The sequence below is a fragment of the Pristis pectinata genome, chromosome 5, assembly GCF_009764475.1.
Source record: "Pristis pectinata isolate sPriPec2 chromosome 5, sPriPec2.1.pri, whole genome shotgun sequence".
Lineage (NCBI taxonomy): Eukaryota > Metazoa > Chordata > Chondrichthyes > Rhinopristiformes > Pristidae > Pristis > Pristis pectinata.
In genome coordinates this window covers 5,081,697-5,106,129 of record NC_067409.1, presented here as the reverse complement: position 1 = coordinate 5,106,129, position 24,433 = coordinate 5,081,697, and the positions used below count along the sequence as shown (strand labels likewise).

At 45.3% G+C, this 24,433-nt stretch overlaps 1 protein-coding gene across 1 annotated transcript; it reads left to right on the top strand.

Moving 5' to 3' along the window:
• Positions 1-643: 643 nt before the first annotated feature.
• Positions 644-24,433, top strand: LOC127571022 (leucine-rich repeat-containing protein 14-like). The gene is given in 7 exon segments (XM_052017004.1): positions 644-729; positions 7,621-7,724; positions 7,727-7,856; positions 7,859-7,997; positions 9,695-9,736; positions 17,428-18,069; positions 21,497-24,433. Coding segments are annotated over 6 exon segments (1,581 nt in total). The 5' UTR covers positions 644-729; positions 7,621-7,670; the 3' UTR covers positions 22,071-24,433.

Genomic DNA, 24,433 nt, shown 5'->3' with positions numbered 1-24,433 from the left:
ATGCTTCTCCATCCTTCCTATAATGAGGCGACCAGAACTGAGGCAAATCAGCTCTGATGATACAGAATGCATAATCAAAGACCCCACCCACCCGGGTCATTCTCTCTTCTCTCCCTTCCATCAGGTAGAAGATGTAGGAGCCTGAGGGCACGTACCACCAGGCTCAAGGACAGCTTCTACCCCACTGTGATAAGACTATTGAACGGTTCCCTTATACAATGAGATGGACTCTGACCTCACGATCTACCTTGTTGTGACCTTGCACCTTATTGCACTGCACTTTCTCTGTAGCTGTGACACTTTACTCTGTACTGTTATTGTTTTTACCTGTACTACCTCAATGCACTCTGTACTAACTCAATGTAACTGCACTGTGTAATGAATTGACCTGTACGATCGGTATGCAAGACAAGTGTTTCACTGGACCTCGGTACAAGTGACAATAATAAACTAAAACCAAAACCAGCTCAAGTTCCTCGTCCCAGTCATCAGACCGAGTTTGCGCAGTGGTTGAAACGTGCCACTGCCCCTCCGGTCCGCGGGCGGCGCTGTGGGAGGACAGCCCCAGCGCGCCACGCCCCCCCATTACGTCACAATGCGGAGGGCCGGCCGGGAGGGAGATGTGCGCAGGCGCGTCCGCCGCGGGACATGGCAACGGCCGGTCGCCATGGCGTCTCGGCGCTGAGCCGCCCGATCCCGAGTCTCAGCCGCGGCCCGACAGCAGGCGAGGTGCGTGCGGCCCCTGGGCGGGGGTGTGCGGCGGGCCGGTGGGCACTGCACGCAGCCTGAGGGGAGGGGCCCGGGGGAGGGGCTGAAGTGAGGCCTGGGCTGAAGGAGAGGCCTGGGCGTGGCCCGGGGACGGGTGTGGGGGCTGCCCCGGGGGGACGGGTGTCGGGGCTCGGGTGACAGGTGCAGGGCGGACCCTGGGGGGGACGGGTGGGGGGCCCGGGGGGGGGCGGGTCTGGGGCCCGGTTGGTGGACAGGTGCAGGGTGACCCGGGGGGACAGGTGCGGGGGGCGGGGCCCGGGAGGAGAGGGGCGGGGACGGGTGTGGGGGGGCGGGTCTGGGGAGTGGTTGGGGGACAGGTGCAGGGTGGGCCTGGGGGGGTGACCCGGGGGGGTGGGTGAGGGGGGCGGGTCTGGGGAGTGGTTGGGGGACAGGTGTTGGGGGGTGACCCGGGGGGACGGAGGCGGGAGGGTCACCAGGGGGGACGGGGGTGGGGTCTGGGGAGTGGTCAGGGGAGAGGTGTGGGGGGCCGGGCCTGGGGGGACAGGTATGGGGGGGGGGCTCTAGGGGGCGGGTCTGGGGAGTGGTTGGGGGACAGGTGCAGGGTGGGCCTGGGGGGACAGGTGTGGGGGGGGTGTGACCCAGGGGGACGGGTGAGGGGGGCGGGTCTGGGGAGTGGTTGGGGGACGGGTGAGGAGGGCAGGTCTGGGGAGTGGTTGGGGGACGGGTGAGGAGGGCAGGTCTGGGGAGTGGTTGGGGGACAGGTGTTGGGGGGTGACCCGGGGGGACGGGGGTGGGTCTGGGGAGTGGTCAGGGGAGAGGTGTGGGGGGCCGGGCCTGGGGGGACAGGTATGGGGGGGGGGGCTCTGGGGGGCGGGTCTGGGGAGTGGTTGGGGGACAGGTGCAGGGTGGGCCTGGGGGGGACAGGTGTGGGGGGGGTGTGACCCAGGGGGACGGGTGAGGGGGGCGGGTCTGGGGAGTGGTTAGGGGACAGGTGTGGGGGGCTGGGCCCGGGGGGACAGGTACGGGTGCGGGGGACGGGTCTGGGGAGTGGTTGGGGGACAGGTGCAAGGCGGGCCCAGGGGGACAGTTGTGGGGGTGGGTCCTGGGGACAGGTGCGGGGGCTGGCCCCGGGGAGTGGTCGGGGGACAGATGCGGGGGTGGGTCCTGGGGACAGGTGCGGGGGCTGGCCCCGGGGAGTGGTCGGGGGACAGATGCAGGGTGGGCCCCTGGCTTGGGGAGGTTGGGGTTGGCTTTGGGGGCATGGGGGAAGGCCTGGGGGCAAGTTTGGGGTGGGGAAGGCGTGACGGGGCTGAAGCTGCCTCCTGACCATTGGGTGGAACTCAAAAGCGGGGTAGGCACAAGTTGGTGATAGGTGGATGCAGGTAGTAGGTGATAGTAATAGGCAGGTGAGAGGAGGAGCAGATTCACCGGGGATGGGTCAAAGGTAAGGAGGGAATATGGGGAGGGGGGTGCTAGAAAGAAGAGAGAGGCTAGGAAAGGTTAAAAAAAAGTGTGGTTGTGCCTACCTCACCTCCCCTCTTTTGTCCACCTATCACTGCTCTGCTTTTCCCTCCAATATATTGGGCTTCCCCTTTTCCTATCTTCCGCCCTGAAGAAGGGTCCTGACCCAAAACGTTGACTGCCTGCTTTTCTCCCTGGATGCTGCCTGGCCTGCTGAGTTCCTCCAGCATCATAGTGTTGATTTCTACACCCTTCGCAACTTCAGGAAATTGTGTAGTGCTTTAAAGCCACTGATTTACTTTTGAAGTTCTGTCGCGACTTGTAAATTGCATTGTTTTGTACACAGCCAGCTCCTGCAAGCAGCTATTTCTTGAGTTGTAAATGCTGGGCTGGACGTCAGCGATAATCTCTGCTCTGGAATGATCGGTTGTTATTTTCTCTTATCATTAGTTCTGTACTTTCTATAAGGTCCAAAAGGTTAGAGTCCATGGGATCCAAGGCAAGCCACAGAGTCATGTAGGAGATACAATGTGGAAGCAAACCCTTCTGCCCATCCAGTCCACATCAAGCATCCATTTTACAATAATCCTACATTGATCCCATTTGTTTCTATTCTCATATTCTCTTCAACTCTCCTTGGATTCTACCACTCACCTACATACTCGGGGTAATTTACAGTGACCAATTAACCTACCACCTGCACTTTGGGTTGTGGGAGGAAACTGGAGCACCCAGGGAAAACTCTCACAAGTCACAGGGAGAACATACAAAGTAACACACAGCGCTGGAGGTCAGGATTGAACCCGGGTCTCTGGTGCTGTGAGGCAGCAGCTCTACCAGCTGCTTTCCTTTGCCCTCGGGTTGGCCAGTTGGATCCAAATGCTGAAAGTTGCCTCACAGGTGGATAGGGTAGTTAAGAAAGCTTATGGGGTGTTAGCTTTCATAGGGGCAGCACGGTAGCATAGCGGTTAGCGTGACGCTATTACAGCGCCAGCGATTGAGGTTTGATTCCCGTCGCTGTCTGTAAGGAGTTTGTACGTTCTCCCATGTATGCGTGGGTTTCCTCCCACATTCCAAAGATGTATGGGTAGGTTAATTTGGGTTTAAAAAATGGGTGGCATTGACTCGTTGGGCCAGAAGGTCCTGTTACCATGCTGTAAATAAAATTTTAAAAAAGTCGGATCGAGTTTAAGAGCCACGAGGTAATGATGCATTTCTACAAAACCCTGGTTAGACCACACTTAGCAAACTCAGAGGAGGACACAAAACACCTGCAGAGCTAAATCAATGGATTGAGTGGGCATGAATTCAGTAAATGGTGTATAATTTTGGAAATTATGAGTTCATCCATTTTGGGAGGAAGAATGAAAAGGCAAATTATAATTTGAATGGAGTGGGACTACAAAATGTTGTAATACAAAAGGATCTAGTACATGAACTCTAAACTCTGGTTAGAGTACTGTGTTCAGTTCTGGTCGCCTCATTATAGGAAGGATGTGGAAGCATTGGAAAGGGTGCAGAGGAGATTTACCAGGATGCTGCCTGGTTTAGAGAATGCATTATGAGGAGAGACTAAGGGAGCTAGGGCTTTACTCTTTGGAGAGGAGGAGGATGAGAGGAGACATAATAGAGGTATACAAAATATTAAGTGGAATAGATAGAGTGGACAGCCAGCGCCGCTTTCCCAGGGCACCAATGTTCAATACGAGGGCATTGCTTTAAACTAATGGGTGGGAAGTTCAAGGGAGATATCAGAGGGAGGTTTTTTACCCAGAGAGTGGTTGGGGCATGGAATGCGCTGCCTGAGGCGGTGGTGGGGGCTGGTACTTTGGTCAAATTCAGGATATTACCAGGTAAGCATATGGAGGAATTTAAAATAGAGGGATATGTGGGAGAAAGGGGTTAGATAGCCTGCGGTGTGGTTTAAAGTTCCGCACAACATGGTGGGCCAAAGGGCCTGCATTGTGCTATTCTGTTCTATGTTCTAAAATTGGCTTAGTAATAAATGGGAATGATGGTGAAGATTTTTTGTGATTGGAAGTTGTGATCAGTGGTGTACCACTGTGATCGACGCTAGGATCCTTAACATTTGTTATGTACATGAATTGGATGTGATTGTAGGAGGTATGATGTTTGCAGATTACAAGGAAATTGGTGGTGGTGTTGATAGTGAGCATGATATTGATCAGATGGGAATATGGTTACAGAAATGGCTGATGGATTTTAATTCTGTTAAGTTGAGGTGGTGTATTTTGGGAGGGCTATTAATGTAGGACATATACAATAAATGGTAGGGCCCTAGGGAATACTGAGGAACAGAAGGACCTTGGTGTACAAGTCTAAGAATTCCTGAAGATGGTAGCACAGGTAGATAAGGTGGTGAAGAAGGTGGGGGATACTAGCCTTCATTGGTCAGGGCATGGATTATAGGAGCTGGGATGTTATGAAACATTTTTTAATGCCATTGTTGGAGAACTGTTTATGGTTCTATTCACCACACAATAAAGAATGTGGCTGCATTAGAGAGGGTGCAGGAGAGATTCACCAGGATGTTGCTGGGGGTGGAGCATTTTTTCATGCGGAGAGACTGGATAGGCTGGGTTTGTTTTCTTTAGAGTGCAGGAGACTGGGTGGGGAGGTAAACAAAATCATGTAGGGTATAGGTGGTACAAAACTTTTCCCCATAGCAGAGGTGTTTAAAAATTAGAGGACATTGATTTAAGATAAATCTAGGTTTGCTGATGACATGTAGGTGGGAGAACAGGCTATGAGGACATTTGGATTCTGCAACAGGATATAGATGAGTGAGTGGGTGAAAACTTGGCAAAGGGAGTTTAATGTAGGAAAGTATGAGAACATGCACTTCGGTATGAGGGATCAAAAGGTAGACTGTTATCTAAATGGAGAGAGATTGGCAAGGTTGTTCTACTAGGAGCTGGCATAGACACATTGACGTGAATTACCGGTTCTTGTGCTGTAATAGTTTTGATTTTATTCTGATCTTTTAAGTTTTTTTTCCCCCACCAGTTGGTAACTCAGTGCAGATTAATTTCTCCTGTTTTACTTTTTGAAGCGACTACACTTCTGACTCTAAAGCACTTTATGATGTCCTTGGATCATGAAAGCTGCTCTAGAATTACTAGTCCTTTTTCTTTACCTTATCAAAACCCCTCCATGGTTTCAAACTCTTCCATGTCTCCTCTTGATCATCTCTAATATAGTCATGCAGCATGGAAATGGGCCATTTGGCTCACCATGTCCATGCTGACCAGTGAGCACCCATCCATATTAATCTCATGTTCCAGCAATTGGTCTGTAGCCTTCTATGCTTAGGTGATTCAAGTACTCATCTAGACACTTCTTCAGTGCCCTGGTTTCTTTAAGAACAGAAACAGAAACTGTCTACGAGAAGAGGCAATGACAGATAATGTGCCTTAAGGTTGAATGTACCCAAGCTGTTTCTGAGCAAAGTAACAGGTGACAACCTGGGTCCTGCCAAATATTGCTTTTGCATTAGAAATATAGGCACCCAGTTATTGTCACTAAAGCAGATGTAAGGCTCATTGGTGAGACTGATTCTGCTACACCAAGGCTAACAGCGGTAATAGGATCTGCCAATGTAAACTTGCCAAACTGTCATCAGCCACTTCTACCATTCACTGCTGAAGGTTACGTCCCATTCTTTGTGAATTTTAAACACTAGTTCCAGAAGTAAGTACTCAGGTCTAATATTAGACTGAAGCAATGGTGAGTAGAAATTCCTCAGGCTGCATTTTAGCTAAGGTGGTGTGGATCAATCCCAGGAGGAGCTGAGTGCACATGTGCTGGAGTGGCACGGCTCAGGACTATTGTGTGTTTTTGGGAGTAGTTCATTCATTAAAAATACTTACCAAGTTTGCTACCAGTGCATTGAATAAGGTTAGAGACAGCAGTGTTTTATTTTAGTAGTTTAGTGTGGCACTAATGTTATAAGTTTTATTTATTCATTCAAGGATGTTGTTTCTCTCTGAGTGCCTTGTTTGGCCATTTCAGTGGGTAGTTAAGTCAGCTATGTTGAGTTTCATGTGGACCATTTCCTTAAGGGATATGAGTGAACTAGTTTGGTACTTATGCCAAATGGTAGTTTTATGGTAATCATTTCTGATGGTTTTAATTCTATATATTTAATTGCTTGATTTTAAATCCCTCAGTTTCCATGTTGGGATTTCGCTTATCTCTGGATATTAGACCAATTATTTAATCACTTTGAGCAGCAGGCTACTGTGCCAAGAGAATTTGGTGCCGTATTATCGCATAACATTACTGTCGGTTATTGAAACAATTCATTAAGTTATCCAGTTTAAAAAGAACTTGATGTCAGGTTATGCCTAACGTAATGCAGCGTTTAATAGTTTTCCACTACTTGCCCCAAGATTGCAGTGGGCTTTGTACTTCAACAACTGATTGCACCATTTTGGGGATATTTTTGATGCTGGGTGAGGAACTTCAGGAATATGGCCCATGGTGATGTGGGAATGATCTATTAATGACTGGATGGTGTGTCACTTAGAGATAATGTTGCTGCTCTTGTCCTTTCTGCTGGCAGAGGCTGTGGGGCAGGAAGGTGCCACGGACCTAACACTGGCCAAGAATGAGAAGAGCTGTGGGAACGGCAGCCTGCATTGCGACTGGCAAGTCTGGTGAATTTTCTCCTCTGCTGATAGCGATAGTTGTTGCATGTACAGTCTCTGTGGAACTGGATCTGCAATGTGAGCTTGAGCCTGCATTATGGTTTTTTTTTTGGGGGGGTGGTGGGTGGTTGAGTGTATTGGTTTATTATTACAAGATTGTGATTGTTACAAGATATTTAAAGAAAGCAAGCTTGCATTTTTTTGTTCTTTGCAATCACACCATTACTGAGATGGATGTGCAGCCAATCAACTATAATTGTGTTTAACACCTCATCTGAAAGTTGGTAAACAGGTCGAGCTAGTGTTTTTTTTTAAAGATTTTGTGTAGTTAACAGCCTTGGGTTGAGGATTACCATTTTATATAAACCTCTAACTGTGATGATGCAAGTACTCAGGAGCAGTTGATTTGATCTTCATGTGCCACCATTGAGGAGATGAAATGTTCTGACAAGGTTTAATCTTATCTTTTAGTTGCCCACTGCATATTTGCCACAGCTCAAGAGCGATTGCTCCTTTAGTCAATACAGGAAACCTGTTTAAAGCAAGTTATGTATAATTAATAATGTCTATTAATGGGCTGTATATGGTTGTACTGGGCAGCTGACCACAGTTCAGTTGGGATCAGATATTTTTGTACAGTTTCCTCTTGCCTCTGAGGTACAAGACTAAAAGTAAATAGAGGCAATGGTACAAAAATCAGTTGTGTTTCTTTGGTCTGACTATGACTTTCTCCACCTTCCACCCACACCCCTTGCTGCAGCCATCTCTTGAAGGTGACACCAGCGTGACCTGGACTGTTTGTTTGGAAGGATGCATTCTCTGGTCTTCTTCTGCGCACAGAAAGTGATCTCAGACCATGCTTCAAACTCGCAAAGCCCTGGGACTACATACCTCGCGAAATCTACCCAGTATTGTTCAAAGCAGCGTTCCTAGACCTGCGGACACTGGTGCTGCGGGATGTGGTGCAGAGGTGGCCCTTCAGCGTTCTCAACTTCTCTACATCCTGAAGAGGTGCAAACACTGTGACCGTGATGTCATCCGGGAGAAACCCAACAAACAGTGCTTGCAGGCAGTGATAATGGGAGTGAAGGACTATCTACTGAATGAGCTGCGACAGAACAGAGCCATCACCAGCAGGTACTTGTTTTTATTCATTTACAGGATGTGGGCATCACTGGCAAAGCTGGTGTTTATTGCCTATCTCTATAATTGCCCTTAAATTTTGAGTGGTTTGAGAACCCATGTCAGAGGTAGGTCAGAGTTGGCCACATTGCTAAGGACCTTGCTGTTAGATCTAGGCCACACCGGGTAAGGATGGCAGATTCCATTCCCCATGGACTGTAGTGACTCTGGTAGTTCCATGGTCACCATCACTGATGATTGCTTTTTACCTCAGCTTTATTTAACCAGCATTCTGTATGTCCACTTCTCCAGGCCTCTGTTGTTACTAACACAGAAGCATAAGCAGCAATTTATGATCTATTATTGATTTGCCAATTGCACAGATAAGAGGCATAGATCGAGCGGACGGTCAGAGACTTTTTCCCAGGGCGACAATGGCTAACACGAGGGGACATAATTTTAAGGTGATTGGAGGAAGGTATAAGGGGATGTCAGGGCTAAGTTTTTTTACACAGAGAGTGGTGGGTGCGTGGAACGCACTGCCTGCAGAGGTTGTGGGGGCAGATACATTAGGGTCTCTTAACTCTTAGACACATGAATGATAGAAAAATAGGGGGCTATGTGGAAGGGAAGAGTTAGATAGGGCAGGATAAAATGTTGGCACAACGTTGTGGGCCAAAGGGCCTGTACTGTGCTATAGCATTCTATGCACAGATGGAAATTACTTCTTAAAAATAAAAATCAAAACCATTTTGTTTGCTCCACAAGCAGGTTAAAAACTATAACTTAACGGGGTTACCCTGACTCCCCAATCACCCCTCCCTTCTGCCCTGCCTAACCATCAACAAAAGAACAAAAGTCTAGATGAGCTGTGAAGCCACCACATCCCGTCCCAGCTACGCGACTAGTGGTGGAAGAACAATGGACCTTTACTCTGTCTGCTCACACATGAGGTGTCTTGGCTGAGGTATCCTTGGTGCCACAGTTCTGTGAACTTGCATCCTGGCACTTAAGAGGAGTAGCAGAAATAGAACTGAAACTTGGGCTGGATTTAAATTTGGATTTTGGGTGGGAGTTGCACCCCCTTGCAACTAATCAGGATGGAGGCAGAAGAATTTTCAAGAACCAGTTGAATTACTGTGTGTTCCATGTTTTGTTACTGGCCATGGTCTGATGTGGATGAATTCTGTCTTCTCTTGGCCACTTCCTAATGGCTTGGCGCACTGTGCTGAAGCGTGAGGCTGCTGGGGAGTGGATTTGCATCCTCCTGCTCTCCAGTTCAGCCATGCTGTTGTAGGGAAATGCTGAGAAGTGGGTAGGAGGGAGAGAAAATTGGAAGGCACGTAGCCTCGAAATCACTGTGGTGTGCAACCCAACAGTGGCTCAGCTGCTCTCAGTTTCTTTGCGCTGTACGGCAATGTTGAGGAAGATTATGGGGTGGGGTGTAATAAAACGGAATTTTGACACTTTCTCCTTTTTAAAAAAAAACCCACATGTTACTGAGTTTTATGTTGCGTGCATTCATCTCTGATTTCTGGTTATCCAGGGTGCAGTCTGTTATTTATTACATATTTGCCCAGAGTGTATCCATTCATAGAAATGGGTGCTGGGTGTGGTGGAGGGAGCTTAGAGTATGTTGCTGACTTTAGGGGAGGAATTGGGGGCAAAAGAGACCAGCTAGAATTGTTAACTTCATTTTTATTATTTTGCAGAAAAACAAAAGCATCAACGTCTCAGGACAATTACAAGCTTAGGTACAGCATATGTTCTTAATCTGTACAAGAAAGAAAGCACAGAATGATCTTCGGAGGCCTTGTCCCTACCTGTAGTGTTTTTAGTGATTCTTTAACTGAATACTTGATCTAACTGTCATGTGTTTTCTGGAAGAGTCAAAGGTCCTTCTCTCTTCCTAGTGGGAGAGTCATTGAATCCTCACTACAGGATTGTTCTAGACCCTCCCCTCCATCCCTGGATTCTCCATATTAGCCTGTGAGAGAGTGACAGGTATTCCCTCGACATCTGAGCGTCCATTCAGCCCAGCTGGAGAATCATAGTTTCCTCCCCTCCAACCAAGGAGCCTCCATACAGCTGAATAGTGAGTCATGGATCCTCCACCTTGGGGGCCAGTGGCAGAGAGTGTTGGTGTCCTACACCAGGGCCCTCGATACAACCCTGCAAAAGAGTCGTGTATGCTTGGACAGCACAGTGGCACAGCTCAGAGAGTTGCTGCCTCACAGCACCAGCAACCTGGGTTCAGTCCCGACTTCAGGCACTTTGTGTGTGGAGTCTGAACGCTCTCCCTGTGTCAGTGTGGGTGTCTCTCGATGCTCTGGTTTCCTCGCACATGCCAAAGATGTGCAGGTTGGTAGGTTAATTGGCTGCTGTAAATTGCCCCTAGTGTGTAGGTGAGTGGTAGAATCTGGGGGGAGTTGATGAGAATGTAGGGAGAGTAAAACTAGGATAGATGTAGGATTAATGTAACTGGGTGGCAGATAGTGCTGATTCGGTGGGCTGAAGCATCTGTTTATGTGCTTAATGCCTCTATGACTCTGATTGACCTGGATCCTCCCTGCAGCCATTTGGAGTGCTCATGGACCCTCCTTTGCACACAGGCCTCTGTGAGAGTGACAGCAACTCCCCTCCATCCCAAGGGGTCATTGGGAGAATATTGATTCTTTCCCTTTGGCGGATTCCTCTGCAATGTCCTGGTTAGGGAGGGTGTAATTTGGCTGGTTCGTGCCCAGTTAACCTTACTGACCTGTTTCAATCTGTGTTGTTCATCTCCCACTGCAATCGCCAATGAATTGAAGAAAATGGGTCTAAAGATGAGTCTAAAAGGCTGGAATGTCATCTACCTAGGAGGAGTGTCAAAAAAGGTTGATAATATCAGTGAAATGGTACAAAGGTTGCAGTTATGAAGTAGTTGGAGATTAGGCATGAGGAAGAGGGTTCATTGGGTGTGGTACTTGTATCTTGCTGACAAAAGGGGGAAGAGCCTCTGCAGATGTAAGAGCAGTACCACTGTCTTCAATGGAAGTCATTGTCTTTGTATACAAAGCCAGGGCTTTTTGGTGGCAGGATAGATATAAAGGATAAATGTAATAGCTCATCACAGAGAGAGAGTCCCAGAATGTTAAGTCTTGAACGAGAAACAATCTAATCAACAAAACTAGTAACGAAGAGGAAGAGAGAAAAGATAAGTAAACTACAGGAACAATCTGTGTTGCAGTTGGGCTGATTGATGGGGAATTGAGGTTGTTCTGGATTGCAGACTATTAGTGCTACCTGATGAATGACCAACTGTTGGAGATGAACACTGGAGTTGCAGTGTATGCTGACTTCAGCAGAGAGGAAAGTGGGAGAATAGGATTTTATAGAATCCTAGAATTGCCACATCATGGGAGATCAGGAGTTGACCCAACATGCCTGAGCAGGCATTTGAAAGATTCCACTCCCTGCTTTATGCTTCCCCACTCTCCCCCCCCCCCCCACCCCCCAAAGTGTGTCCTCCCAGGGTTCTGACTTTTGAAGTTTCCTTCTCTTGCGTTTTAAACATTTTTGATCTTGCTTCCAATGCCCAATCTAAAACTATATCGATCTCTGTCTTGAATATACAGAGCAAACTAAGTCTCCTTTTGCTAGGGAATTTCAACAGATTCACTTCCCTCTGGGTGAAAAAGTTCTTTTACAATTTTGTCCTCAGTGATCAACCCCTTATTTTGAGACTGTGACCCTGGGTTCTAGACACTCTGGCCAGGGGAAACACCAGCTTTGCATCTACCCTGCCAAGCTGCTTAAGAATTTTGGTGTTTTAAACTCGAGGGAGCATGGCAAGTGATTGCATAATGTCTCATATCACAAACACGCAATCCCAGAAATCCATCTGATGAACCTTCGCTTCAGTTACAGTTATATCCTTCATTAGGTAGTGAGATAAATCCTGATTTTCAAGATGTAGTTTCACCAGGGTCTATGTAATTTAAGCAAGGCTTATGGTCTCTTGTACCCAAAGCCTCTTGCAATCCATTTGTCTGCCCTATTAGATGCAAATAAGGGATGCCATCTTCATTATTTTTCCACATCATGCTCTCTTTTCCATGTCTACACTAATCCCACTTCATTCTCCCCACACTCCTTTTAAACCCCCGTCCCCAGATGCTAGCAGTCGCCTGCACTCTAGGGGCAATTTAGTGACAATTAACCTGCACGCCCTGCATATCCTTGGGATGTGGGAAGATGCCTGAGCACCCGAGTTAGGCCCATGTGGTCATGGGGGAGAATCTGCAAACTCCATGCAGATACCAGATGTCAGAATTGAACCTGGAGTCGTGTCACTGTGCTGGCCAGAAATGAATGTATTTTTTTGTTGGTAGATTTGTAGTTGGGGTGATGTGGACTGTTTGATTGTTCAAAACCAGGGCAGTATAACGTTGTGACTATGATTCCCTCATTTATGATCCAGCTGCTCTGCTGAGAGGGTAAGGGAGAATCAGAGCGTGCCACCTCAACACGCTTGGGAACTTCCTTAAGGCTAAACTGAGTGTGGTAGCTGGTGGAGCATCCCTTTACTATCTTTACTATGTATAACATCATAAAACAAAAAAAAACAAATGTATGTAGCTGTGAGGAAAAAAAAGGGACGCCCCCCCCAACCTCTCCTTTCTCCGTCATGTTTCCACGTTCTTGCTCTTTCACATAACCCCCTGTCTAAACGCCACCCCCCCCCCCCCCGGAACTTTATGTATCCTCCTTGCAGCGTCACGCTGCCACTTAGTTGTTGTTACATCAACAAATGTGGATATAATGCACTTGATCTGCTCGTCCAGATCATAGATATAGATTGCAAACATTTGGGGCCCCAACACCAACTCCTATAGCACTGTGCAGATAGACACTGAAATATGTGTTTAATTGCTCTGACCTTTCCTTATTCGGTAAGGAACATTAGCAGCAGCGTGGACCTGCTAGGACCAGACATGACCATTACTGTGCTACTCTTGCTCTGCGTGCTTCTGTTTGTGGAATCCAGCTTTAAGAAGATGATACAAGTAGATGTGGAGACATGAGACTGCAGATGCTGGAATCTGGAGCAAAAAGCAATCTGCTCGAGAAGCTCAGTCGGGTCAGACAGCATCTGCGGTGGGAAATGGGACAGTTGATGTTTGACCTGAAACGTTGAATGTCCACTTCCCTCAGAATCAGGTTTATTATCACTGACGTTGTCGTGAAATTTGTTACTTTGCGGCAGCAGTACAGTGCAAGGCATAAAGACATAAAAATACTATAAGTTACAAAAATAAATGGTTCAAAAGAGGTAGTGTTTGTGGGTCATGGACCATTCAGAAATCTGATGGCGGAGGGAAGAAGCTGTTTCCTGAATTGCTGCGTGTGGGTCTTGGGGCTCCTGTACCTCCTCCCCGACGGTAGTAACGTGAAGAGGGTATGTCTTGGATGGTGAGGGTCCTTAATGATGGTTGCCGCCTTGTTGAGGCACCGCCTCTTGAAGATGTCCTTGATGACGGGGAGGGTTGTGCCTGTGATGGAGCTGGCTGAGTCTACAACTTTCTGTAGCCTCTTTCGATCGTGCACATTGGAGCCTCCATATCAGACAGTGATGCAACCAGTCAGAATGCTCTCCATTGAACACCTGTAGAGATTTGCAATGGTCTTTAGTGGCATACCAAATCTTTTCAAACTCCTAATGAAGTAGAGCCGCTGGCATGCCTTCTTCATGGTTGCATCAATGTGTTGGGCCCAAGATAGATCATCTGAGATGGAGCGGAACTTGAAGCTGTTCACCCTTTCCACTGCTGATCCCTCAATGAGGACTGGTGTGTGTTCTCCCGACTTCTCAGTGAAAAATTTTTTTGCATGTCATCCATACAGATCATTTCATTATGCAGTACATTGAGGCAGTACAAGGGAAACCAATATCAGAATGCAGAATAAAGTGTTACAGTTACAGAGAAAGTGCAGTGCAGGTAGACAGTAAGGTGCAAGGCCATAATGAGGTGGATTGTGAGGTCAAGAGTCCATCTTCTCATACTAGGGGACAATTCAATAGTCTTATTACAGTGGAATAGAAGCTGTCCTTGAGCTTGGTAATACGTGCTTTCAGGTTTTTGTATCTTCTGCCTGATGGGAGGGGGGGAGAAGAGAGAATATGTGGGATGGGTGGGTTCTTTTATTATGTTGGCTGCTTTACCAAGGCAGCGAGAAGTGTAGTTAGAGTCCATGGAGGGGAGGCTGGTTTCCATGATGTGCACAGCTATGTGCATAACTCTCTGCAGTTTCTTGTGGTCACGGGCAGAACAGTTGCCATACCAAGCCGTGATGCATCCGGATAGGATGCTTTCTATGGTGCATCTACAAAAACTGTGAGGGTTAAAGGGGATGTGCTAAATTTCTTTAGTCTTCTGAGGAAGTAGAATGAAATAATGCATGTAATTTTAATTTATAGAACTATAGAACACTACAGCATGGAAAACAGGCCCGTTCCACACTCCCACCACTCTTTGAGTGAAGAAGTTCCCTCTAATGTTTCCCCTAACCCTTTCCCCTTTCACCCTAAAGCCATGTCCTCTCGTACTTGTACTCGTATACTTTAGAACAGACTATGGTTCGGATTGTAATGTGGACCATTTTATTTCGGAAGCTATCCATTTTAAAGTTCTAAAAACAGAAGGACAAATTATAATCTGAATGGTGAGAGATGGGGAAAAAGGATGGTGCAACAAGACCTGGGCGCCCTTGAAGCTTTCAGGTGCTACAAATCAAGGATTTCAATACAGGTGCAAGAATGTCTTGCTGCAGCTGTACAGGGCCTTGGTGAGATCCCATCTGAATTTTTGTGTGTAGTTTTTGTCTACTTATCTGAGGAAGAACATTCTTGCCATGGGGGTGGAGTGCAACTAGACTGATCCATGTGATGGTAGGACTGACAAATGAGAGTTTGGCTTGGTTAGGCTAATGAGAACTGGAATATAGGAAGGATGTGATTATGCTGGAGAGGTTACAGAGGAGATTCACCAGGATGTTGCCTGGATTGTAGCTTTTCAATTGGATAGGCTGGGTGACCTGATTGGGGGTATACAAATCTAGGAAGGGATTAAATAGTGAGAATCTTTTTACCGTGGTGGGGGTCTCTAAAACAAGAGAGCATAGATATAAGGTGAGAGAGGTCACTTAGAGGGAATTTTTCGGTGTTTGGAATCTGGAACATGCAGCCTGAGGAGGTGGTGGAGGCCGGTACATTTAAGAAGCATCTGGACAAGCACTTGTATTGCCAAGGCATAGAAGGAGAAAGGGGACTAGCAGAGATGAGTACAGTGGTCAGCATCAGCACGATGGGCTGAAGGGCCGGCTTCTGTGCTGTTTGACCCTATGAATGGGAGGGGATCTTGTAGAACCCTATAAAAATCTGACACAACTAAATAGGTTAGATTCAAGAAGGATGTTCCTGGTGACTGGAGAGATCAGAAACATTGGTCACTGCCTCAGGATATGGAGGATGCCATTTGTAACTGACACCAGTAGAAATATTTTCACCAAGAGGGTGACAAATCGATGGAATTCTCTACCACAGAAGGCAGTCATTAAATACCTTCTGGAAGGAGGTAGATATATTTAATGTCAAAAAGGATTAAAGGGATATATGGAGAACAGGAACTGTTAAATGGTGTAACAGGGCTGAATGGTGTGGTCCTGCAGGAAGAGGAGAGCTTTGAATTTAAGATGTAGTGGATTTTTGCTTTGCGGTTCAGAACGGAAACGGTGGGGCTTGGTTGGATGAGGTAGATTTGATGTGCTGAGCCTTTAGGTTGTATTTTGGTTGTTTGTCTTAGAAATTGTCTTGAAATATGTTTCTCCTCATTCTTATTGGGTAAAGAATTATAATGGCACAAAAGGCATTGAGTCTATATAGACACCTTGTAGGCATCTGATCAATCACGTTCTCTGCTATTTTACCTGTAGCCTTGCATGTTGTTCCTCCTTTTGCCCATCTGAATCCCATTTGAAAGATACGATTGACTCTGTTTTCACCACTCTTATTAGCAGTGAGTTCCAGACCATAGCCACTCTAATTCTTTGTACAGGATTCTTTCTCTATATCCTCTTGTTTTTGCCCATTGCTTTGAATCTGTCCCCTATACATTAATGGGAAAGGTTTCCTCTACCCCATCTAAACTCATTGGTCTTGTACACTACCAAATTTCCTCTCGCTCTTTCCTGTGTCCAACTTCTCTAACCTAACCTTGCAGCTAAAACCCCTCATCCCTGGAACCATTCTGAACCCTCTCCGGAACCTTCACATCCTTCTCAAAGGATGTTGATTAGAATATTATGGAATACAGAAAATGCTAAAGTACTCAACAGGTCAGGCATCAGATGAGAGGTCACTGACCTGAAACACTAACTCTATTTCTCTCTCCAAAGATGCTACCTGACTTGCTGAGTATTTACAGCTTCTTTGTTTTTATTTCAGATTTTTAGCATCTGCAGTTTTTTTTCCTTTTCAATAGGTTAAGACACCGTCAGTATTTTTCAAAGGTTCACGTAATCTCCCCTTTTACTTGCACTTTTGAAAACTAGGAACTAATCAACTTTTTCCAAAAGAACCTGCTAGTTTATGCACAAAGATTTATGCACGCATACATTTGGTTCTCTGTTTGTGAACTGCTTATATTTTCCATCCCATTTCCAAAATGTATTGAGCTTCATCTGTCACTTCTTTGCCCTTTCTGTTCGCCTACGCCTTCTTGCAGTTGATTGCTAACCCACTCCTACAGCTGTGGTGTTGTCAGCAGATTTTGAATGTTACCCCGCACATCCATAGCCAAGTCCTTAATAATTGCTAAATAAAAGCAATGACCCTCCATTGACTACTGTTTACCATCTTCCAATCTGAGTAACAGCAGTTTACCATGATTTTCTGTTTTCTGACCTTGAGACGATCTTTTCATTCATGCTGTCACCAACCCTTTTATTTCCACGGGCTTCAATTTTGATAGCCAACCTTTTGTGTGGAACTTGGTCAAGCGTTTTCTAGATATAGAAACTTCATTTACTGCATTCCCTTCAACGTTCTCTCACCCCAGTAAGACAGTGCCTTTAATACAATGCCTTTGTGCTGGCAGTCCATTATTATGTTGAAACCTTCCCTCCTGCTATTAAATTTTTTTTCTCTGATTATCATTTCTAAAAGCTTCCCCACCATTTGGCCATTAGTGAAAATATTTCCAAGTACCCAACCGCCCCTCGCACTGCACTTTTATACAACAAAGAGCCTCATTGTTTATGCTTGACAAACTTCAGTGCAAAATATTATGTTTCCTCTTATTCATTCATGGAGTGCGAGTCTGACTAATTAGATAGTCGAATTGTTACAATAGGGCTGTGTTAAGCCTTAATATGTATCTCATTGGTTTCCATCCTTAATCCACAGGAAGCATCGATCACTCCGTGTCGTAGATCTCACAGGACTACAAGATGATGGGGACAGGCAAGATGCAGATACCATAGGCCAGTGGTCCCGAACTGTGGCTTTGGCTAAAGCCTGCATTGAAATATCTCGGACTAGCAGGAGGGATGAGTTCAGTCCATCTAAGCGGAGGAAGGGAAAGAGTGGGAGTCCTTTGGAAGGAGCATACGACAGCCAGATGTGTGTGGAGATACATGCCAATCTCTTTGTCACAAGTAACTCTTATGGGACAGTCAAGGATGCACTGCTAGTGGGAAAAACCTCTCCCTTGTGTCTGAAATGCCGGGACCTACGAGCGGAAGAATTATCTGCCAAAAAAACTATCAGTATCTTGGAGCTTTTGGACACCGTGGTTCTCAGGAAGCTTGAGTTACGCTACAACAATCTCGGTCTTTGTGGTCTCAGTACAGTGTTCCCTTACCTACCTATGTTCGAGAATCTGATCAGTCTGAAACTCCCCTACAGTAATATTGATGTAAGGCACATGACTTCAGAGATGGAGGAATCCTTCCAAAACATGGTGTCAGTGTTCAGTCAGCTGCCTAATGTGAAGGAGTTAAATTTGGCATCCTCCAGGTTATCAGGAAGGATCCGTGAACTGCTGAGGTAAGCATTTGATGTCATTTTTCTCCAGCTGCTCCTATTAAAAGCCTCTGGATGATCACAGTAACAATATTAAATGTAAATGATACTTTGATAATAAAGAATAGAGCTCTCGAACTGGGCAACTACACTCTATAATTGGGTAATAATGAGTGGAATTCAAGTTTCTTGTCAGTGGGAGCCCTTTTTCCTAGATCAACTCAACAGGCAAAGCATGATTAAGTTTTTTTTTTCTCCACCAGTTTCCCTACTTTTGCTTACAAAATGGCTTGGTGATAAAAGCCCTTACTGAGTGAATTACTGAGAGAGTGCACCATTGTTCGGTATGCCATCTTCAGATATGAAAACATCTTGCTTTCAATGTTGTACAATATACAAAATACTTCGTGAGCAAAAATTGATATTGAGCTATGTAAGATACTGGAGCTGATGACCAAAGGCTTTAAGCATGCAAGTATCAGAGCCTTGGATGGCCTTTTGCTTTATTAAGACTGGAATGAGGGAGGTTGACCATGATGGTGCTGGAATAGTTGTGAGTGGAGGTACAAACCTGTAGATGAGTATTTCGGCTGTGGCAAGGCCAGCGTCAGGTGATGTTACAAATACAGACTGGCGTAGAAATGAGACTGATATGAGGTCAATGGATTTCGGATGCTTCCAGGAGTAGCATGAAAAACAGGAAAGAGCCAAGGATAGATTCTTGGGAGACACCAAAGGGAATGGTATGGGTGGAGAGAAGGGAAGCCATTGTTGGTAATTCTTTGGCTATGATTGCATAAATGAAATGAATGGGACCAGATGAATGATTCCAGTCGTTGGGAAGAGGATTCTGTATTTAATACGATCAAAGGCTTTGCAGTCTAGTCACGAAGGCCAAGGAGAGTTTGGTTTATCTAGCGAGTCCCAGAATATCATGTGACCATGATGGGAGCTGATTCAGTATCATGTCTACGGTACAAATCAGATTAGAAGAATAAAACAGTAATTTGCAAAGACAAGAGTCAAGTGATGGCACCAGGTTTGAGGGTGAAGGGGATAGTGGCTAAGGAGCATTATCTCCATACAGCTTCAAACTTTCATCCTTTGTATAGAGGAAGGGAGAGGCTTGGCTTTAAAGTGGACTGGGCTATCAAAGGCGGTATGGGCTTTGTAGTTGAGAAAATAGGTAGAAATATCCATTCCATCCCTCTTCATGTCACTCTTGGGCTCAACTAAACAGTTTGCAATGCTGTCAGACTCAGTCCTACTTGATGCTGAGCTGATTTCTTAACTCCGTATCTGTCCATTTGCTGAACTGACTATATTTTGCAGACCTTTTCTTTGTTACATCCAGACCTAACTGCTCTGGTGGTCTCCAGCTCCATTCCATCATTCATAAATTTGAGCTGATTCAAAACCCAACTGTCCGTATCCTAACTTGCAACAAGTCCTGTTCACTTCTTCCCATCTCCAAAATTTTCAACTGTGGTTTCTTGTACATCAGTGATTCTTTTCATCCCAACAGTAGGGCTGTGTCTTCTGTGTTCGAAGCAAGGAGCTCCTCCCTCCCTACTCCTCCATAAATCCCTCTTATTCCGCCTTCAAACCTGCCACTTGACCACCTGTCTTTGAATTGGCCAGCTGCTTATCTGAAGTACCTAAGGGCATTCCATTTTACAGATGTTGTTTTAATATATTTCCCACAGTTAATCTTGTACCTTTTGACCCTTGCTCATTCTCATTTGCTGCCAGTATCTTCTTTTCCACAGATATGGACTGATCTAATAAATCCAGCAATTTTTTGGTTTTTTTTTTGTTAATTGGGTTCACTTTTGATTGCAGTGGGGTTTGTGGCTTCAAACACTTTTACTGGAGGTGACAAGGTGGAGTACTGAAGGACTGCTTCTCTGACGAAAGGTGTCATCTTTCTGCCTGTTGTGACTGAATGTTGTCAGATTATCTCCAGATTAGTGAAGGGACAAAAACGATCCTAATGTTCTGCAACCAACCTGTCCACATAATGCGTTAACTTGTTTTGCCATTCCTCATGAAGGTAACTTGGAAAAGGAACCAGAAGAGAAGAGATTTTTGTACACTATGACAGTTGCTTGGCATTCGGGATGAAGTAGCCAATTGGATTCAACATTGGCTTAGTGGGAGAAGCCACAGAGTGATTGTGGATGGCTGCCACTCTGACTGGAGGCCTGTGACTAGTGGTGTGCCGCAGGGATTGGTGCTGGGTCTGTTGTTGTTTATCATCTATATTAATGATTTAGATGATGATGTGGTAAACTGGATCAGCAACTTTGCGGATGACACCAAGACTGGGGGCATAGTGGACGGCGAGGAAGGCTATCAAAGCTTGCAGCATGATCTTGACCAGCTAGGAAATGGGCTGAAAAATGGCAGATGGAATTTAATGCAGACAAGTGTGAGGTGTTGCACTTTGGGAGGACAAACCAGGGTAAGGCCTACACAATGAATGGTAGGGCTCTGAGGTGTGTGGTAGAACAAGAGGGACCTGGGAATACAGATCCATAGTTCCTTGAAAGTGGCATCACAGGTAGATAGGATCATAAAGAGAGCTTTTGGCACTTTGGCCTTCATTAATCAGGGCACTGAGTACAGGAGTCGGGATGTCATGTTGAAGTTGTACAAGACATTGGTGAGGCTGAATTTGGAGTATTGTGAGCAGTTCTGGTCGCCTACCTACAGGAAAGATATCAATAAGCTTGAAAGAGTGCAGAGAACATTTACAAGGATGTTGTTGGGACTTGAGGACCTGAGTTGTAGGGAAAGGTTGAATAGGTTAGGCCTTATTCCCTGGAGCGCAGGAGAATGTGGGGAGTTCTTATAGAGGTATACAAAATTATGAGGGGTATAGATAGGGTGAATGTATGCAGGCTTTTTCCCCTCAGGTTGGGTGAGACTAGAACTAGAGGTCATAGGTTTAGGGTGAAAGGTGAAATATTTAAGGGGAACCTGAGGGTGGTGCAAGTGTGGAACGAGCTGCCAGCGGAAGTGGTAGATGTGGGTTCAATTGTAACATTTAAGAGAGGTTTGGATAGGTACATGGATGGGAGGGGTTTGGAGGGATATGGTCCAGGTAGATGGGACTAGGCAGAAGATCAGTTTGGTCTGGACTACATGGGCCGAAGGGCCTGTTTCTGTGCTGTAGTGCTCTATGACTCTTCGAGTTATGACCTTGTGTGTTCTGCTTGAAAGGGTAGAGAAGTAGATTCAATAATAGCCTACAACAAGGATCAGCATTTGAAGGGAATAAATTTGCAGTTAAAAGAGAACGGGGAAGTGATTGAGCAGCAATAAAATTGGCTTCCAGCTCAGTCCATATTCTTCAGTAAACTGTTTGATTCTCTTGCATATGATGCAGAATAACTTTGTATCAGATTAATTGTATTTATGTGAAATTTAAATGATTTGGTTCAAACAGTGTTTTGCAGAAGCCATTGGAAAGCTTGGAGCTCCCCTACTGCTACCTTCTTCCAACAGATGCAACCTATCTTGCTAACAGCCATCATGCCCCTTTCCTGAGAAAGCTGGATTTGAGTGGTAACAACTTGTCTGATGTCCTCCTGAACCCTTTTTGCCAGATTTTGCAGCAGGCCTCCAACTCACTGGTGTACCTGGACATCATGGAATGCAGGGTGATGGACAGACAGCTCACCTCCTTCCTTCCTGCCCTCAGACACTGCTCTCAGCTTCAGTACTTGAGCTGTTTTTGTAACCCTATCTCCAGCCAAGGCCTCAAGACCTTGCTTCATACTGCAGTGCAGTTGCCATCTCTTAAAATTGTTGTGCACCCTATCCCGGTTGACTGCTATGAAGAAGGACTCCCCTGGCCCCCATCTACATACGACCTTATTGACTACAGTATCGATCAACAGAAGCTCAGTAGGGTTGATGCAGAGCTGAACGAGATACGCTTGAAGGCAGTGAGAACAGATATTGTTACAACAGTTGAGCTATACAATGACTTCTCACTTGATATGTTGCAGTTGTACTGAAGTAAACCCCCCTTCATTTTTAACAACGGGAACATCTTGTATTAAATGCGTCTGAGACACATGCAATTTATATGAATGTTTATATTCACAAATGTCTGCTTAAAGGTCAAAAAGAAGTTCATTTCATTGACACCTTTTCATGGAAGCAGTAAAGATGAACCAATTTATTTAATGCCTTCCCCAACTTAGCCTTGTGCATCCTATATATGCAGACTTCGGGAAGTATCTTGTTTTCCATTCCCCATCTTAACAGGCCATTATGTAGTGGGTTTGGTTCAAAATGAGAGGTACCTATTACAGGAGTAGGCATCATATTGAAGTCTGAATGAGAGCACTGAGTAGTTTTGTAGATTGGGGAGGTGTAGGATGTCTTTCAACAGACCTCTTTGCAATTAATTTCCATTGAGGAACTGATTGAACAAGAAACACACTGGTTTCTGTCATCTTAAATGGATGTGGAAGTGATAAGTGTGTGTTTCGAAAATTCTTCTACATCTCCAGGTCAATATTTCGGAGAACACCCAAACAATATGTGCACTTTGAGATAGTAAATAGTGGGAAAAAAATCTCAAATGTGCTCAGAGAAGTAGCTTATTGTGCCCCGAACATTTATCTATTTTCTGCAAAATTATTTATAACAAAAGCTGCTGAACTGTTACTGATAACCTGTTCTTCACCTTGCTTGGTGAATCAGCTGGATGTTAAGTAGCAGCTTGCTAAATTGCTGCCTTTCATTTTAAAGAGTTGAAGAGTAGAATAATGAGTAGAGCCTGGACATTGGGGTGTATTGATAAACCGAGCATTTCTGCTTGTATTTTAAATTCTGGTGAGCGTCAGTCTTGTTGCTGACAAATGCTTTAAGTAACTGGTGCTACAGTTAACCCTTGTTCAGTTCATTGCCACATTAAATCAGGAGGTATTGAGTTGCAGTTACTTAGGGGAAGAGTCATAATGTTGCACTTGTGTTCAGAATGGAACATGTAAGTATTTCCCAGTGGTAGCAGTCGTTGTGTGAAACGTTTAGAACAGAGGTTGGTCTCCAGTGAGAACACAGTATTCTGCCCTGCATCTGATTCATGGAGATTAAAGAAGGAGGGAACAACTGCGGTTTCCAAGACCCTAACCCGGCCTGGAATTTACTCAGTTGGCTTTGGCTGTGCTAGAAGTTCTGGGCACAAGTTTTTAACACAATCACAGTTTTCAGGGGAAATAGTGAGACCCAGGAGAAATATTGCAGTACTGTAATCCGCCGAAGAATCCTAACTGCATCTTAGCGAGCACAGGATACTTTAATGGTTGATTATTCACCCATAAAAATTAGCAGGATTACTCAACTGAGACTAAAATTCTGCTGAGTTAATGTTATCCTCTCGTCACCAGTGATCTGGATTGGGTTTGTTACATTCCACACTGCTGTTACTGTATTGAAACAGTTGAATGCAAAGTTCATAAAATGGGTCTGTAACCGTTTTTTTTTATCAGATTAGCTATTTAAATATATGCCCTTGTATCTACCAGCTTGTGAGCAATGTTACACTTGCCCAGAAATAAAGCCAGTCTTTATTTGACAGACAGTAAAAGGCAACCTAGCCACTCAAACCAGAGAGCCCATGGTTTAAAAGGAAACTGGAATGATCGACCACTTGAGTGTCAAGCACCAGTGGGAAGTATTTAATCCCCTACCTCGGATATCAAAGCAAACAAACTCAGCTGATGCTGGAAATATGAAAATGCTCAGGAACAAACGTGACAAGAGAAATACTAATGTTTCAAACTGATGACTTTGTCATTATGGCTTTTTCTTTTACCCCTCCCACCATCTCACCTGCTGAACCACTCTATTTCCCAACATTCTTCCGGAGCTTTGAAAAAGGTCATTGATCTGAAATGTTAAGTTTCTCAGATGCTACATGACCTCCTGAGATTTTCCAGCAGTTTATGACTTTTACATTAGCTGTAGAATAAAACCACCTGTAGTGCTGACCCATCATGAATTAGAATCTTGAAGTTTATGAGGAAGGTCATTTCCATTAGATTTATGATCCTGTAAGTGAAAATAAAACAAAACTATGTGGATGCTGGAAATCTGAAATAAGAACAGAAAATGTTGAAAATACTCAGCAGGTCTGGCCCTGTCTGAGCGAAGGGAAACAGCTGATGTTTCTGATGAAGGGTCTTTGACTTGAAACGTTAGTTCTGTTTCTCTCCCCACAGATAGGACCAGACCTGCTGAGCATTTCCAGCATTTTCTGTTTTTATTTCATATTTATCATTCTGTTTGTGTAAAGTGCATATTTTTTAAATGGGCCAAAAGCATTTAGCTGCATAAGGAAACGTGCATTAGATTTGAGTCCATTTCCCTA